Source organism: Myxocyprinus asiaticus, chromosome 2 (genome assembly GCF_019703515.2).
Source record: "Myxocyprinus asiaticus isolate MX2 ecotype Aquarium Trade chromosome 2, UBuf_Myxa_2, whole genome shotgun sequence".
Classification (NCBI taxonomy): domain Eukaryota; kingdom Metazoa; phylum Chordata; class Actinopteri; order Cypriniformes; family Catostomidae; genus Myxocyprinus; species Myxocyprinus asiaticus.
This window is the reverse complement of record NC_059345.1, coordinates 16,843,971-16,860,247: the sequence shown is the minus strand read 5'-3', so window position 1 is coordinate 16,860,247 and position 16,277 is coordinate 16,843,971. Positions and strand designations below refer to the sequence as shown.

At 35.7% G+C, this 16,277-nt stretch overlaps 1 protein-coding gene across 4 annotated transcripts in view; it reads right to left on the bottom strand.

Moving 5' to 3' along the window:
* Positions 1 to 16,277, bottom strand: part of LOC127413372 (myocyte-specific enhancer factor 2A-like) — a 42,686-nt gene extending 26,409 nt beyond the window's left edge. For 2 of the 4 annotated variants that reach the window (XM_051650488.1, XM_051650507.1), the window contains exons 1-2: positions 16,130 to 16,277; positions 3,950 to 4,135 (exon numbers count right to left, since the gene is read on the bottom strand). In XM_051650488.1, the coding sequence (XP_051506448.1) occupies positions 3,950 to 4,003 (54 nt within the window). In that variant the 5' untranslated portion in view covers positions 4,004 to 4,135; positions 16,130 to 16,277. Of the gene's footprint in view, positions 1 to 3,949; positions 4,136 to 4,788; positions 4,928 to 16,129 lie in introns of those variants that run through there. The other 2 variants (XM_051650499.1, XM_051650514.1) reach the window with 2 other exon arrangements.

Sequence of the window (16,277 nt, the reverse complement as noted above, 5' to 3'; positions counted from 1 at the left end):
GACCATAGTGCTTCTAATAAAGTGCTCAATAAGTGCACATTATAGTACCATGGTACTGTATTACCTTTGATACTATCCCTATCCTTTCACTTAAAATGAAGGCAAAGAAGAAATCATATACATGTGGCTCGATGTGACCAAGAGGCTTGGCTGACATTGAAATACTGTACAAATATGATTCGCCAACAAAATCACAGCTACACAAGAACTACAAATCTTTCCAGAAATGTACATATGGTTATCAATGACTAAACACCATCAGAGTAAATCACTGATAAAAATACGCTGTGTATACCAAAAATAATCTGCCAAACAAGAGTGCCCAGACAAGATAGGGTTTATGGCCCTGGTTGGTGTTTTAGATTTAGATCCCAGGACAGACTGGGTAAATTCAGGCTTGCCTCTGTGGTTTTGCTTTGAGTGATGGGCAGAGAGAGAGACTGTACAGGCCCTCATACTGACCAAGTCGACTAATGAGAGATGTGGAGCCCTGAGCTGCTCTAATTACTGCGACCACACCACAGGGACTGTAGTCCAGAGAGAGCCCCAAACAACAGCTCCTATGTGCAGCCACATGGAGGTGGGTCAGTCTAGTCCCACTACTACAGACCCAGAGTCTGCCCTGTATACTCATTAAACTAGTTTAAGAAAACGGGGAACTCCTGAGAGACCATTTGAACAGGTCAATTATGTATGGGCTGTTCCCACTGCTCCAACAATCTACAAAGCTGAGAGAATCTTTGAAAAGGTCTCTTATACTAGTACAGTTAAATTTTGTACGCAAAAGCATTTGAGTTGGTACACACAAATTGATTAGTACCATACTGCAAAAAACTACATTAATAGTAATGCATTAGGTGATAGCCAAAGGCAAACCGATATAGTTGTTTAATAAACATTAGAGATCGGAATTGTAAGGAATTTATTGGTTCTGATTCCACATAACAATTCCGTTAGCTGAAGCATTCTGAAGCATTCTGAAAGTAATGACTTGTGGTTCAGTGATGGTCAAGAATCACTCCAACCAATTCACTGAAAGAGTAAGTTGCTTCAGTTGTGACAAACCAATTCAATTGAGAGTGAAACCAATAACTCTTGGTTTCTTCTTGCTTGCCGTATTCAATTCAGACAGCAAACTCAGATACAACCAGTGGCGAATTCTCAGGGTCAGCAAAGCCTTCTCTGCTGGCTTAACATGCCAAATAAATAAATATTTTTCATCCTTTCATTCTCATTGACCTTTTTGCCTATGTATATTTAATCACTTTCCACTCTTAATTAATCTACAAACAAATAGAGAAAGTTTATTCAGTCAGAATTTATTCCTTGATGCTTACAAACAAAGTGTGACAACTGTTTCACAAATCACATGCCCAAAGCCTGAAGCCGAAGCAGCACGTGAGTCTGAGCTCCACCCCATCAGGCCTTCAGAATTTCTACAGAATCCCTCAGCAGTGCAAATGAATGGGCAACTACAGTCAGACTGTCAGATTCATCAGCCAATCAGATTGATTTATTTGTTCTTGGTGGGTGTGATCTTTAGGATATGTCCCGGTTGAGGCCTTCTCGCAATCACGCTTTAAGTGATATAATTTGAAAGCAAAGAGCGTGAGATTGTCATCACTGCCGTTATCACCATTGAGAAAGAGATCCTTATGGATTTAAAAACACGAGATGTTCTGCATGACCATGTGATTGATTAATTAAACAGGAAAGGAGGACTGATTTTCAATTGGTAAGTGCTTTTTGCATTGTTATAGCAACATCAGGAGTTTTCTAAGTGTAAATTAGGCTGCTTGAGCATTCAGTGTCGGATCAAGTTTTGAAAAGTAGTGCTGCAATTCATTTAACTCAGAAAGTCGGATTTTACAACTTCCTACTAGGAAAAGTGCAATGGAATGCATCTTTAAGTCAGAATTACAACTTGTAGGCTCATGCAGAAATTCTCAACTCCGATTTCGCCGAGATGCAGGGGCATGATGTCACACAAACATGTCGACACTCAGGGAGATATACAAAGTAAGTGATAAACATTCACTTTATTAATTAATATCGATAAATGAATTTGTTTCCACATTACATGATATTAAAGCTTGTTTAACCTATGCCTGGAGAAACAGGTGTATAAAATATTATAATCTCTTTTGATAATCGTACACCTGTATCACAAATGCTAGCGCTGCAGCATTGCTTATCAGTTGACTATTTCTATCTTTATTCTGTGGAAGCAGTGTTAATTTATTCATAGTTTTTTGTTTTAGTCATAATTTTAGTCTTTTGATGAAAATGTCTTAAAATGTCTTTTAGTTGATGACAATGTGCAAAATGGACAGAAAAGTGTGTCAAACTGTAACAGACCAAACTTTAATAAAATATTCAAACATTTAGGAAAAAATGTATAAACATTTTCTAATTTAAAAATGTATCAAACATGTAACTATACATACCTGTAGCCTACTGTCCTTGTTGTGAAAAAATACTAAGCTCCTAAACTAATAATGAACAGACTGAATTATTAGCTACTTTTTAGAAGTTAGCCTACTGTACTCTGAATTCTTCATGCTTTAGAGACTTATTAATTTTCCGTGAAAGGATATTACATTGCGTGTAGCATATTTCTTACGGAAACAGTGTATTTACAATGCAAGTTATGCAATGCAAATTACGCATATTCTGACTAGCGCGTCATTTAGTTCAAGTTCACCTGTTTATTCGCTTCACTGTGCAGATGTAAGTTATTATATTACATATATGCTGTGGATAGAGGCTACTATAGTGATTAAAATCATGTATAATAAGATGCGTTTGAATGAGGTATTTACCCCGTTTTGAAGCAGTTCATTTTGCCTGTGTTCGACTCACGCAGCTCAAGTGGAGAAATCCCAAATTATTAATGAGTTAGAGAATCTATATCTAATATCTTCTTATATATACAGATTCTATAGATGTTTCTTCTCCTTTTCATATCTTGCACTGTTAATATCTTGCAGTATCATTTTTATCTCTTCATATTTTCATCAATAGTATGCTTTAATAAAATCGCTTAATTAACGTCATGATGCACATTTTTTGTCTCGTCTTCGTTATCGTTGACGAAATCAAAACACCCTTCGTCAACGAATGTTTTCGTCAGTGATTTCATTGACTAGATTAACTGTGTGGAACACTTTGTTTGGAAAATGTTAATAAAGCATAATATTGTTACATATTGTTTTCTTTCCTAAAATGGAAATAAATGCATTTTGAAGTATATATAGTGTCAAATTTCAGCACTTTCAAAATCTACGATTAATCGCAATTCAAATTTTTGATCGACTTACAGCACTAGATGAAATACTGATCTGATGAATCTGTGGTGGATGGCGCAATTGACTGATTTGAATTAAGTATTCCTGAGAGCTGTGTAATAAAATTAAATACTAGTCAATGGGATTTTGAATATTGTTGATTTAACATGATATTTACTCATAATTCACTTTTAAAAAGAAGTGCTTTATTGATTGACAAGATTGTCAGTACATTTACGCATTTGGCAGACACTTTTATCCAAAGCGACATACAGACCTACTTATTACAGGGACAATCCCCCTGGAGCAACCTGGAGTTAAGTGCCTTGCTCAAGGACACAATGGTGGTGGCTGTGGGGATTGAACCAGCAACCTTCTGATTACCAGTTATGTGCTTTAGCTCACTACCACCACCACCACTCTGCACAGTCAGTAGATTTTGGCACTGACACACTTCTGTTAATTGGCCAAGCATGCATGATTATTTCCTAAAACCAATAATCTCACAATGGCCAAATATCAGATGATTAATTGGTCCGTCTGATATGTCATCTATATCTAGTGGTAGACGACCAGTTCATAGGCCAATATTTGGGTATTGTGAGATTATCACAAGGTCTTTCATCTACTTAAATATAGTTAAGCAGATGCCCTTATCTCACCTGTCTGTTTCTCTCATCCATTATGCGGGTTATCTGGATCTTCTTTCGCCCCATTGTCACTTCCTTTTGTTTCTCTGACAAACAAATCCTCTTGATTCTTTAGTGATTGCGGGAGATTTTGTTTTGGTTTTATTGCAATGTAACAAAACACTCTCTCTCTCTCTTTATTCTTCACCACACCATAACCTGCAAGAGATGTAAGGAGTTGTTGAGCAAGACTCCTTATGAAAATGTATGGAATTTACATAAATATTTAAAAAATAGAATATTATAAACAGCCTAGATGGAAAAAAAAATAAGAGTAAGTGATGACACAACAACAGCATAATCAAACAAACATTTTTCAACACATCCATTTTAGAGAGGTCTCTTGTAATCTCATTTTCTGTCTGGTGTACACAGTAGCAGCATTATCCTAAAACCACTGGATTACAGGGGCAGGAAAAGTCACTGTGCGAATTTCCCAAGTAACACTATTTCTCATTAACATGTTTTAAAGCCATCTTATTTCCCAATACAAAATTATACAGCTTCTATTGAATGTAATCCATCATAATCCTTAAATCTGAAATTACAACATGTAATCTGGGAATACATGGCAAAAGTATCATAAAAAATAGTCTAAATTGTGGAAATTCTACATAAACACACTTATACGTGTGCTATACATTAACTAAAAATCAGGTATTGACATTGTGCTGTAAAATGCCAACATGAAAAAAAAAAGCTCTTAAACTCCAACATAATGCCTTTAAAAAAATTAAAAAAACATGCCATGAAATGATAATATCTTTCAAAAATCCATCCAATGGCAGGCCGGAGCTTACTTCAATATATACCTGTATCACAGGCTGTCATTTCCTTTCAGAGCAGAACCATACAACCATCCAAGAGAAAATCCAATAATTAAATTGTCTTCCTTTGATTGCATTTATTCTTGGCTTGGAATGCTTCCCAGAAAAAGTAAGACTATAACCAACTATATTTGGAGCTACTTCTAAAGAATGAACATAAAAGTCTATACATGGACCTTATACGCAAAACTAAAGAAAAGTGTCCCAGAATTCCTGTCTGGTGTCCCCAGTGAAGAAGCAAGTCTTAATATCTGCCTGTGATAGAAGACAAAGGAACAACACCCTCATTCCTGCACTTTCACACCTTCCTGCTAATCTTCACGGTTACCAGGGCAACCAAGGAGATGCCTTTACATATGATCTATCAACTCTGTCTAAGTATAAAGGAAAGCCTGTTTAAAGGGAGGGTCCAATCTGCCAAGTATGAGATAATTCAGCAACATTTAAACCATTTTTACAATCCTATATGTAGCCTACAACTACTACATACAAACCAACACACTGTATTTCATGGCTCTCTGAAATACTTGATTCTGCAGTAAAATCTGTGATGTGCGGTGAAATATATTTGTATGACCACAAAAACATATATTTGACTGATGTCCCAGGTAACCAATTTTTTACTTAGCTGTACAACATGATCACATGGGAAATCGACATGTTGCTTACCAAAGCTAATGTATCCTGAAATCGACCCCATTCTGATGAATTACTGCCAAGGCCATCCCCATCAGACATTTTTGCTTCATTTAAATTGTGATCACCTTTCCCTCTTGCGCAACAGATTGCACATTGCATGAACAACCTCCAAGACACAGATTTTAGTCCCATGGAAACGAATGTTAATCATGATCCAGAGCTGACATTTTCATACTAAATTTACATTTTCAATCCACTGATGGTTAGGTTTTAGGTTGGGGTTTGAGATAGGGGGTAGAGTTCCCCCTGCAAAATTCCCACATTTGCTGCTATTGAGGTTGAGGTATGGGTAGGTTTAGGAGAAAGGGTAGGGTTAGGGTTAGAATTAGGGGTTAGAGTTAGGTTTTGGGGTAAGGTTTGGGTTAGGGGTAAAGTTAACTACAAATTATATTAAATGCAAGTACTTTAAATGTAATTACAATGCAACAACATGTATGTACATAATAAGTACATTATATCAAATGGTTACGTACATAGTAGTTAAGGCCACCTAATATAAAGTGGGTCCCTATAACTCGCTTTTGGCACTACTCTGTGGACATTTCACCTGGAAACTGGAGCTCAAATGTTCCCATATGTTTAACAACACTTCCAACTTTGGCCACTGGGGGCTGTGGTTAGAATTTCAGTCAGCACAGACCGATTTCAGCTGAAGTACTTTCGAACTACTGTCGCTGAGTTCACATTCAGATCAGTTTGTAGCAGTACTAGTTGAATGTCAAACAATCCGCAGCCTCTTTCTTTTCATATTTGAACTCAAATCAATATTTTATGTCCATTTACTTATTTATCAGGTGAGTAGCCTTGTAATAAGCAGGGTAATGTACAGTAAGCCATTTTGGGTTTATTTTACGATAATGACCTACTGACTGTACATTTTCCATAATTAACATCCTTGTAGTGTAACAAATTACATACCATTCAAAAGACAAGGGACTCATTTTGCAAATATATGAGTGAATGTCATAGCAACCGTGATGCACATAACTATTGCCTTCAAGGTTTTGCATCTTTATAGTTCACATAGTGGTACATTAGTTGTTAAGAAGGGTTTGCATCTAAGGTTAATAAAGCACAAATTGTCTTCAAAAACCTATAATTTTCAGTACATGCAAGCTGTTTTCATATTCAATCTGAAATATGGTTTAAACCATCTGACATATCGTCGCTATCCAATGAAAAATACGTATCTCCACGTTTGGCAATTTCCACTTTTTACCATAGATGGAATGTGCCGAATGACCTCTTCCTACTGTTTGAATCAAAATGACCAATAAAAATATGTTTAATCAGGCTGTCTGTTTAACAAGTATTATGTAAGATTGTTTATGAGAAAAATATTTTTTCAATGCTCTTGAAAAAATTAGTTTTTTGGAGATCCGTTTTTCATCAGACAGTGACGATATTTTATATCCTATGAATATCATGCAATTTTTACTGTTTTCTGCCACAGATGGTTATCTGTTTTATGGTTCCAGTAGCTCAACTGGTAGAGAGCAATGTTAGCAAAACCTGGGTCATGGGTTTAATTGTCAGGGAATACACTGACAAACATACGCTAACTGAGCACTTCATTAGGAACACTATCCTAATGAAGGTACTGGTCCTAATAAAGTGCCCAACGTGGTCTTCTGCTGTTGTAGCCCATCCGCCTCAAGGTTTGACGTGTTGTGCATTCTGAGATGCTATTCTGCTCACTACAATTGTAAAGAGTGGGTGTCTGAGTTACTGTAGTCTCAGTGTCTGCCAGATGCAAAAATGTAATGATTTTTGGTGTATGACTGGGAACTATTCCGTTGAAGCTGTAGAGCTGCATTTGAGTTTGCGTTGAGAATTCTGATTCATTTTAGTTAATCATTCTGTTCAGATGGTCCATTTCAATATTCCATTCATAGATTAATTTAAGTTATCTCTCAAGTTTCTCAAGTGTCCCATGTGCAGCATTTCACATCTACTTTTTTAAAATTGAAGTAAAAATATTTCTGAGAGATTTCCATATTTTGCAAATCGGTTTAAAGGAATTATTAGAAAGATTTAAAAAAACAAAAAAACAAAAAACAAATGGGAAGTCACTGAATTGAGCTGAACTGTGTTTGACCCATTTAAATTCTCATAAAAATCTACAAGATGCAGTGTTCCATGCACTGAACAAAAAAAAAAAAAAAATTTTTTTTAAATGTTATTTCCAATGAGTTACCCAAATGGATGAATGTTTCCAACACATGTACAGACAGACCAATACAATTCACTTAGAAACACAACTTGCATTGTTGCATAGCGCATAGACATGACATAATTTTCTTATAGCCATGCTCTGGAGCTGAGTGCATGTCTGGCCCACTTACATAAATCATTTAAAAAATAATAATAAAAAATAAAATAAAAAAAAACATACCAATGACACTGTACCCTGTGGTCTTGAGTCTGACTGCATCTAACCTTCTAGGTTTGCCTGGTAATTAAGTGCTATGTGATTTTTTCCACAATAAATGCAGACTGACACAATCAAATCCATTTTCTGTAAGACTGTTTGGGAAAACATCTGACTTCAGGGGCCTCTTATATTGTATTCCTTTGTTGTTATTCCATTTTATTATACCCATGTTTTTCCTGTTCAAACAGAGACCTGTATATGTCATAAGTTGTTCTATTATGATGTAACTGAACTAGATTGTTTCATGCTATTACTGTCAGAAATGCTTATTTTGTTTTACAAAATATCAATATATTGAATCTATAATCCAGGTTTCGTTGTACAATATCCTGGACTGGTTTATTCATTATTCATGACAACTGCCTGAAAAACTTCTGTGAACAATCAGACTGGAGTGGTCAACAACAAAGATGAAATACATTTTCAGATGAAATCGCAACCCAACAAACTATTCATTAAATTAATTTATTTGTTAAATGGAATTAATTTATTTGTAACATTGAAGATTTTTTTTTCTTATTTTACATATGAAAGCAATGTGAATGGTGATTGCCCATGCAGAACTTACCAACACAATGCTAGGATTTGTGGGTGGTTGCCAGGGCTTTGCTATGCGGCTGCTAGGGTGATCTGGGTGGTTGCTTAGGCAGTGCTAGGTGGTTCTTAGGGTGTTCTGACTGGTTGCTAGGTGGTTGCTATCTGATCCAAGTCAAAAGAGCTCACCTAGAAGTCTCTATAGTCGCGTTCACACATACAGCCTTTTCCAGAAAATTACCTACAATTTCCAGTTTAGAGGTCATGTGTGAACATGACCCTTTTGAAAATACTGGTAAATTTTGCTCTGGCAATTTTCCTTAATGCGAAGTTGTATCATTACCTATAAATTTCCTTATTGATGGTATGTGTGAACAGCACATTTGGTACATTTACCAGTAAAGGCAACCCAACGTTAAAGGCGACATGGTTGCATGTGTGAACAGGGCTAATGAAATTCTGGTTTAGGTCCCTCCTTCAAAGTAAATCAATGGGATATTTTCACTTGATTTATCATCTATTAAAAATGGTAAGTATGAACACTTAGAAAGCATCATTAATAAGATCTTAAGCTTCCCCCACCTAAAGCATTTCTACAAGAATATCTATTTTTTAGATTTGTTTTTTCTTTTCCTTTCATTAATATTCTGCCCAAGTCATGCATTCCTATTTATGTTATGACTAAAGCACACAGAACCAAAGAGCCCTGAGTTCCAGACTTAAGAGCTACTGATGGCTCCCATTGACTCCATCCTGCTGTGTTTGATTCATATGATATCATAAAGCTAACACTGAGAACTAATGCACTATATTCTCATGTTGTCTTTGAATTAGTTATAATCATCTTGAAACCACTGTATATTATGGACCTTATATCAATTCACTGTTTGCATAGAAAACAAATAATGAATCAGCATTGAACAAGCAACATTTTAGACAAAGACAAATGTAATTAGATGAACCACATTCACATGGGAAAGGCTACATACAAAATAACCTAAACCCACTAAATAAAACAACAGTGAAGACAACAAACCTCCAACCCTCTGAACAAGCAAAGTCTATAAGACTAATTCATTCTCATATAAAATATTAAATGTCCTATACTCAAACCACTTTTTCTTGCACAAATACCAATAATGCTTTTCTTACCTACATAAACCTACGCAAGCAAATTTGTGATAATTTATGTAATTCTACCATTACAGGGACAAAAGTTACACCAAAGACCCTTAACAAGTCTAGAAGAGGACTGGCTTGAGGAATAGGATTAGCAGAAGACTTAGGCAATTGCAATTAGATCAGGATACCTCCAGTGATCCTCATTATGGACAAGGTAAAAAGAGTGATCTGCCAGTAAAAAGAACAGCTGTTTTTGTCACTTGTGTGGAGTGAAAGTTCTGTATGAATGGAACTATGGCTTTCACACTGAAGTGAACCAGATTCTAAGGTCATCAGTCTGACAGTACTTTATGTGTTTCAGAAGTTCCATCTAAATTTAAAAAATGTTGGAATTTAATTCCCATAGCAGTTACAGTAATGAAACAACATGGAGGGATAGAGTTAATTCGACATGGTCACTATTGTAGAGGTTGAAAAAATTTTATAAGAGAAAATTATGCTGCTACTCTAACAGTTTATTCTTCAAAAAATCCCAGAATAAAAAAACTCAACATGAAAAGCCATTCACAACCCATTTTACTTCAACATTGTGATGTATTTCCAAGTGCAATGAGAAAAAAATGTAGGGTGGGACTTGATTTTATCCCTCGGGAATTGATTGGATTGTCAAAAGTAGCCATTCCATACCAGAGTGGAAGTAGACCATGCAGGTGAAATACACCACCTCGACATATCCCAATGGTAATGTTTCATTTTCAAAACTAATGTTATAGGTATATTACTGCTGAAACCTTTATTACATTAACGCTGACTGGTGTCATGAAGAATTGATTCACCCCTCTGTCCCCTTAGGTCCCCGAAGCAATTTTACTGGCTAAAATAAGTTTTTCTAGGTGTTCTATTCACTGATAGTAAATCCTTACCATTACAAAAATTTAGTTAATGGCAAATTTGATGCAAACTTGCCGCAAATTCGGCACTGATCATTTTCACATGCAAATTAACTTTACGGCAAACTTGAGGCAAATTGTCCATTGTTGTCACTACTGATGAAGAGCTGCGAACTTCTGGCAAACATTTGTGGAGAATCACAAGCTCATTTGCATGTGACAATAATGAGTGCCAAATTTGCGGCAAGTGTGGCTAGTTTGCCAGAATTCTAGATTTTTTTGTAAGGGTAAACATAAAAATACATAAATTTATGTTGTGTAAGCTATAGTATATGGCATATCATATGATATACAAATGGTCAAAAGCAACAAATGGTCAAATTAAATGTTTTGCTCTCTGTTTTCAGTTAGCAAGCTAACCGGATAGCCTGCTATGCTAGCATTCCTTTATGCATTCCCTACGTTTCAGTTATCCTGCTATAATATAGGCTACAGATATACATATGTACTGTAGATGCCTCATTTGGCTGGTTTGTATACGTCAACCACGGTGTCATCTTGGAACTGTCAGCAAGGAGAGCTGTTTGAATGTAAATGAATGGAGAAGAAGCCTCAAACCACTGCATAAACTGCTTTTGTGTGGAAACAGTTCATCTTGTATGTAAGAGGGTTAAAATGGGCAAGGGGGAGGTGGGAACCAGCTTAACAGTCAAAGTAATATTTAATTGAAACAAAAAGACACAAACACACATGCACACACGGCAGCTGCGTGTGGCTCTCTCTCTCTCGAACTGCCGCATCCGGCTGCATTTATCCCTCTCCTCGGCTGATTAGCCCGATTGGCCTCATCAAAATGTAATGAATTGACTGACTGGGTGCTAATTTTCAGTATTGCCATGATATATTAATTTGTAGAGGACTTTATTTGCAGTTTGCTACGAAGAAATAAAAAACTGTTGTAGAAGTGAAGTCAGGATTTTTTATATTATCTAAAATATTGCCCAGTGTTTATGGAAAATCAGATAATCTGAAAGTTGGCTGGAAAAGACAATTGACTTTTCCAGACCGTATCTGTCAATTTACATTAATGTGTTGACTGACGGGTCTGACCTATCCAATATGGCGAATGCACCGACATATCGTGGCCCATAGAAAAGAAAAAAGAATCTGAATTGAAAAGATCTAAAACAGACATCTCAGAGATGTACTGTACATGTGCTATCTGGGGGGTAAATGGATATGCTAATACAAAATTTACCCCTGATAGCACACATACATCACCCTGGTGTCTATTTAATGTGTGTGTTTACATCTGGAAGGCATATTTTTTACGTTGTTTGCTCACAAATGGCTAAATAGCTATTTGAGAACTGGTTAACATTAACCAATAACCCAAATGACCTTGGTGACTTCAACCGAAAAGGGAAGTTGTTTTAGAGGTGGAACATTTATTACATTTTGATTAAAGATTATGAGAACACATTTTTTGTTTTTTTTTGTTTTGTTTTTTAGAATCATGTTCTGTGATTAATCATGCACTGTTAGACCAGGGCATGTAGTAAAGTTAATAATGTCAAACTTGATTTCCTGTTGACTCTTGGGTGGGCTTGTAAACCAAATACTCACAAATGACTGAAAAGAATTATGTTTATTACTTAATTTTAATGCATCAAATTCATGAATTAATGCAACGTATTACTTGTAATTCTAAACTATACTGTATCTTGTTCAGCATGTTAACATAATACGCATCAAGAAGTTCACAAGAGAATTATATCAAAGTCAATCCTGCACTATACTGAACTGTATTAACGGTTGCCAGACAGGCTACAAGTAATAAAGCAGAGAGCCATTTGCAGTTGAGTGCCAGAGGCAGAGCGCCAGCCCTCAAGCCCTCAGGTCTGGCCGTGATCACTGAATCTTAACAGAGAGTCTAATAAAGCACACTCATGCTCCTTCCTCAAATCTAATGTACAGTTTGATTTGGCAAAGTGTAGACGTTTCCATTTACAGTCCACAAGAGCAAGCTTAATGTGTCTGAAGGAGGGCAAATTGGGAAGGTAATATTTAGAAACAATTATATTTGATTTCTTCATTTATCAAGTATAATTTTTGAAAGATGGTGAATCTACAGTTTCAAACGTGCGAGAGCGGTGGTCAGACAGAAGGCAGCCAGGGGTTTATGGTTCTGTTGTTAGAGCTGATGGCCACAGCAGTGTGCAATTAATTCCTCTGAAGCAGGGGAACTTAAAAATCCCATAGAGGCCATTTATGATAGAACTACAGTATGTAAACACACAGTGGATACTTTAGGTTAAATGTACAGTTTAAGAAATGTAATGGGTTGTTAATGGGTTGTTTAATGGGTTTTAGCTCTTTGTGGGTATTTTGCCAAATTACATGTACAGTAAACAGAAAAAAACAAAAACAGAAAACATCATGCATTAGTTTGCAATACAGTATTGCTACAAGCAAAATTTTAATCACTGAGAAGTTGGTCTTTCACAGCTCATGAGATTTATGTTTTATGTATGCGATAATGTCTCAGATGTTTCTCCTAAAATTCCTTAGGAGACATAAAAAGAGACACAAATGAGACAATTGTTGAAATACAGTAAGAGTGTAGAGCAGTAAAATGTATGTGTATATCATAGCTCAGATAATTTCATCTTGGAAGAGTTCGATGAGAAATTTAGTTCATACTGAAACTCTGACTTTTGATTGCCGATTGGTGTATCATGGCAAATTTGAGCACAAATTAGCCACAGACGAAACAGTTTGTTGAGAGTTTGTCTCCTGAAACTCTAGAGAAGATACATGTGAGATTATGGGGGTCTGAGAATCTGAGAAGCATGTGATGCAAGCAAAAGTCTCAATTTGATCTCATTACTTTCTAAGTTAATTTGTCATGTTTCATAACTTTGAAGAACTTGAATAATCTTTGGCTTAGAGGTTTAACAATGTACAAGAGAACATGGCCCTACTTTAGCTGGACAACATGCTTATGAAACAGTGGACTGTTCTCTTCTGACAAATTGTGAATGTTCTGGTAAGCTCCAATGTTATATTTATTATTTCTTCTTATTTTCAAAGTTTTATGACTATAAAATATGCACTAAATTGTGAAAGAAGGCCAAGACTGATACTCTCATCTTTTGACTCACTGTATGAACCCTTATTACTGTAAAATGTGACATCTGAGTGCAGACCACAGTGGGCTATTATGGTCAGCTTAACAGGTAAACAAACTGTCATCCAGGAACATGAAAACAGGACTGGTTTAAATAATAATCACAGGATCACGGCAGAGCATGCAATTGATTAAACGAGCCAGTCATGTCTTTTTGAGAAGCGCTTTCTGAAATCTAATTAAAAAGTAGATAAAGTCCCAAATTTAAATATCAAGAAACAGCAAAAAGTGTTCAACCTTAAAGTTGAGTATTGTATAGTTATTCCTCAAATAACAAACTTAAAAGCAACATGTATACTTATGTTTTGTTTTGGGATTGTAGGCTATATAGTTCAATATAATTGTGTACTATTTATGTAACATATAAGTGATAAAATGCTTAGATAAACAACAGGACTTAAAGGATTATTCAATGTTCAAGACAAGTTAAGCTCAATCAACAGCATTTGTGACATAATGTTGATTACCACAAAAAATTGCTTCGACTCATCTGTCCTTTTATTTAAAAAAAAGCAAATATCAAAGTTTCAGTGAGGCATTTACAGTGGAAGTGAATGGGACAAATGTTTGGAGGGTTTAAAAGCAGAAATGTGAAGCTTATAATTTTATAAAAGCACTTACATTAATTCTTCTGTTAAAACTCATGTATAGACCAATCCTTTGGCAACGTCACTGCTTACGTCACACACGGAAGTGGTGGCAGAAACCGTCCGCAAACAGTAAACTTTTAACGGATTCCGTTGTTGAAAAATGATTTCGAGGGATCTCGTGGAGGGCTGTGGCTTCAAGCCATCAACAGAGCTGACTGGACTGAGGAGATCATTTCAACTTACTTCTTTGCAGCAAACATATAAAGAGAACATTATTACAGATATTTTATTAACTCATTAAATCATTACAATAATTGTATAGCTAAGAATATTTGTGTATTTATGATGGTTTTGTGTCGTACTTTCGTTTAATCGTCTAATCTGTCAAATCTAACACAACAGTCTATCTGCTTTCTGCCACCACTTACTGCACACGTTCTGAAATTTTTGTAAACAATAGGATTGGTCTATAGCTGTGTCCCATATGAAACACTATACACTATGCACTTACAAAATGTACCATGCACTCAGCCATGTAGTGTATGAATTTTCAAAGTGTAGTATCGTCCCAAATGGAATACTTAACATTTTTTTACTACACGGAAGTGTTCGTCATTTAACAGCTGACAGAAGTGATGTGTCAAACCCAAGCATTGTGCCACTAGCTTAACGCGCTATTTACCTTCAGTTCAACATTTATATCTCAATAATATACATATTCACACAGCATGGTATGATGGTAAAGCGTTTAACTCACTTTTATAAGGTGCTGTCTTCACAGAAGTTTCGCTAGTTGTCATATTCTCCAATATTTACAATTGTTTTGCCAGATCGCTGCCGTTAACTCCGCCCCTTCTGCTATGTACGCTAAGTCCACACTCCATTTTGATGGTTGAAAAAGTGCATCATCCAGGTACTGGTAGTACACTTCTTTTTGTTACATTTCCAGTGTAAACATACTACTCACACTACTTACACTACAAAATGACGTAAAATAGTGCAGAAGTGTGCGGTTTGGGACGCAACTTATTATTTGAGCTGTAAAGTCGTTTAAATCGTCATTTTTACAGTTGCTTTAGGGTTTGTTGACATTACATCATCATGGCAACGAAGTTGTAACATTTGCTATAACTTTACACAGAAAAGTTTAGTAAGCGATTTTATCACATTAAAATCATGTTAACAGGCATATTGTTTACGTCTTACGGCTATACTTTTGAAATAGTATTTTAATGTTTACAGATTGGCTCCATTCACTTCCATTGTAAGTGTCTCATTGGAACCTAGGTTTTTTTTTTTTTTCTTTCTTTTTTTTTAACAAAAGGAGGGGCAAGTCAAAATTTGTTTTTGTGATAATTAACATTATGCCACAAAAGCTGTTAACTGAGCCTAACTTGTATTGAACCCGGAATATTCCTTTAAACAAAATACAGCATAAATAAGTGTAGCCCTTTAAAAGTTTAAAAGTGTTTAAAAACCAGTAAAAGTAGACAACTGGCCTGTGATATTGTCAATAAACAGAATATCCAGCTCACTGACAGAGAAAGATATAAAGAATATTTATTTGTTTATTGGCACTCTATTGTCACCTAAAGTGTATATTTTTCGAACCAAAGTGTCAACAACATTCAACATTGTGATTTCAAAATAGGGATTACATCACTGACAGAAATAATTAACTAAGCTAAAGCATTTAACGCCGTATCTTTATGACGTCAAACTATTGCGCGTAATTTAAGTGAGATTATCAACACTCTGGAAAATATTTGCAACAAGTCCAGAAAGAATATAATTCTCATAAAAGCGTATCACTGTTACATTAAATGTATTACCACATTATACTGGAGCAGACCAATTCATCACTTACCTTCATACTTTTGCTTTCCGAGTAAATGAAAAACAGAAACGCAAATAGCAACGTAAACCTGAAGGAATAGATTTAAAATAACGGGAATGACGTGTTTTCCCGTGTCATTTCTGGGCTCCTAAGTGCGGGCTGCTGAGATCTGAGGAGG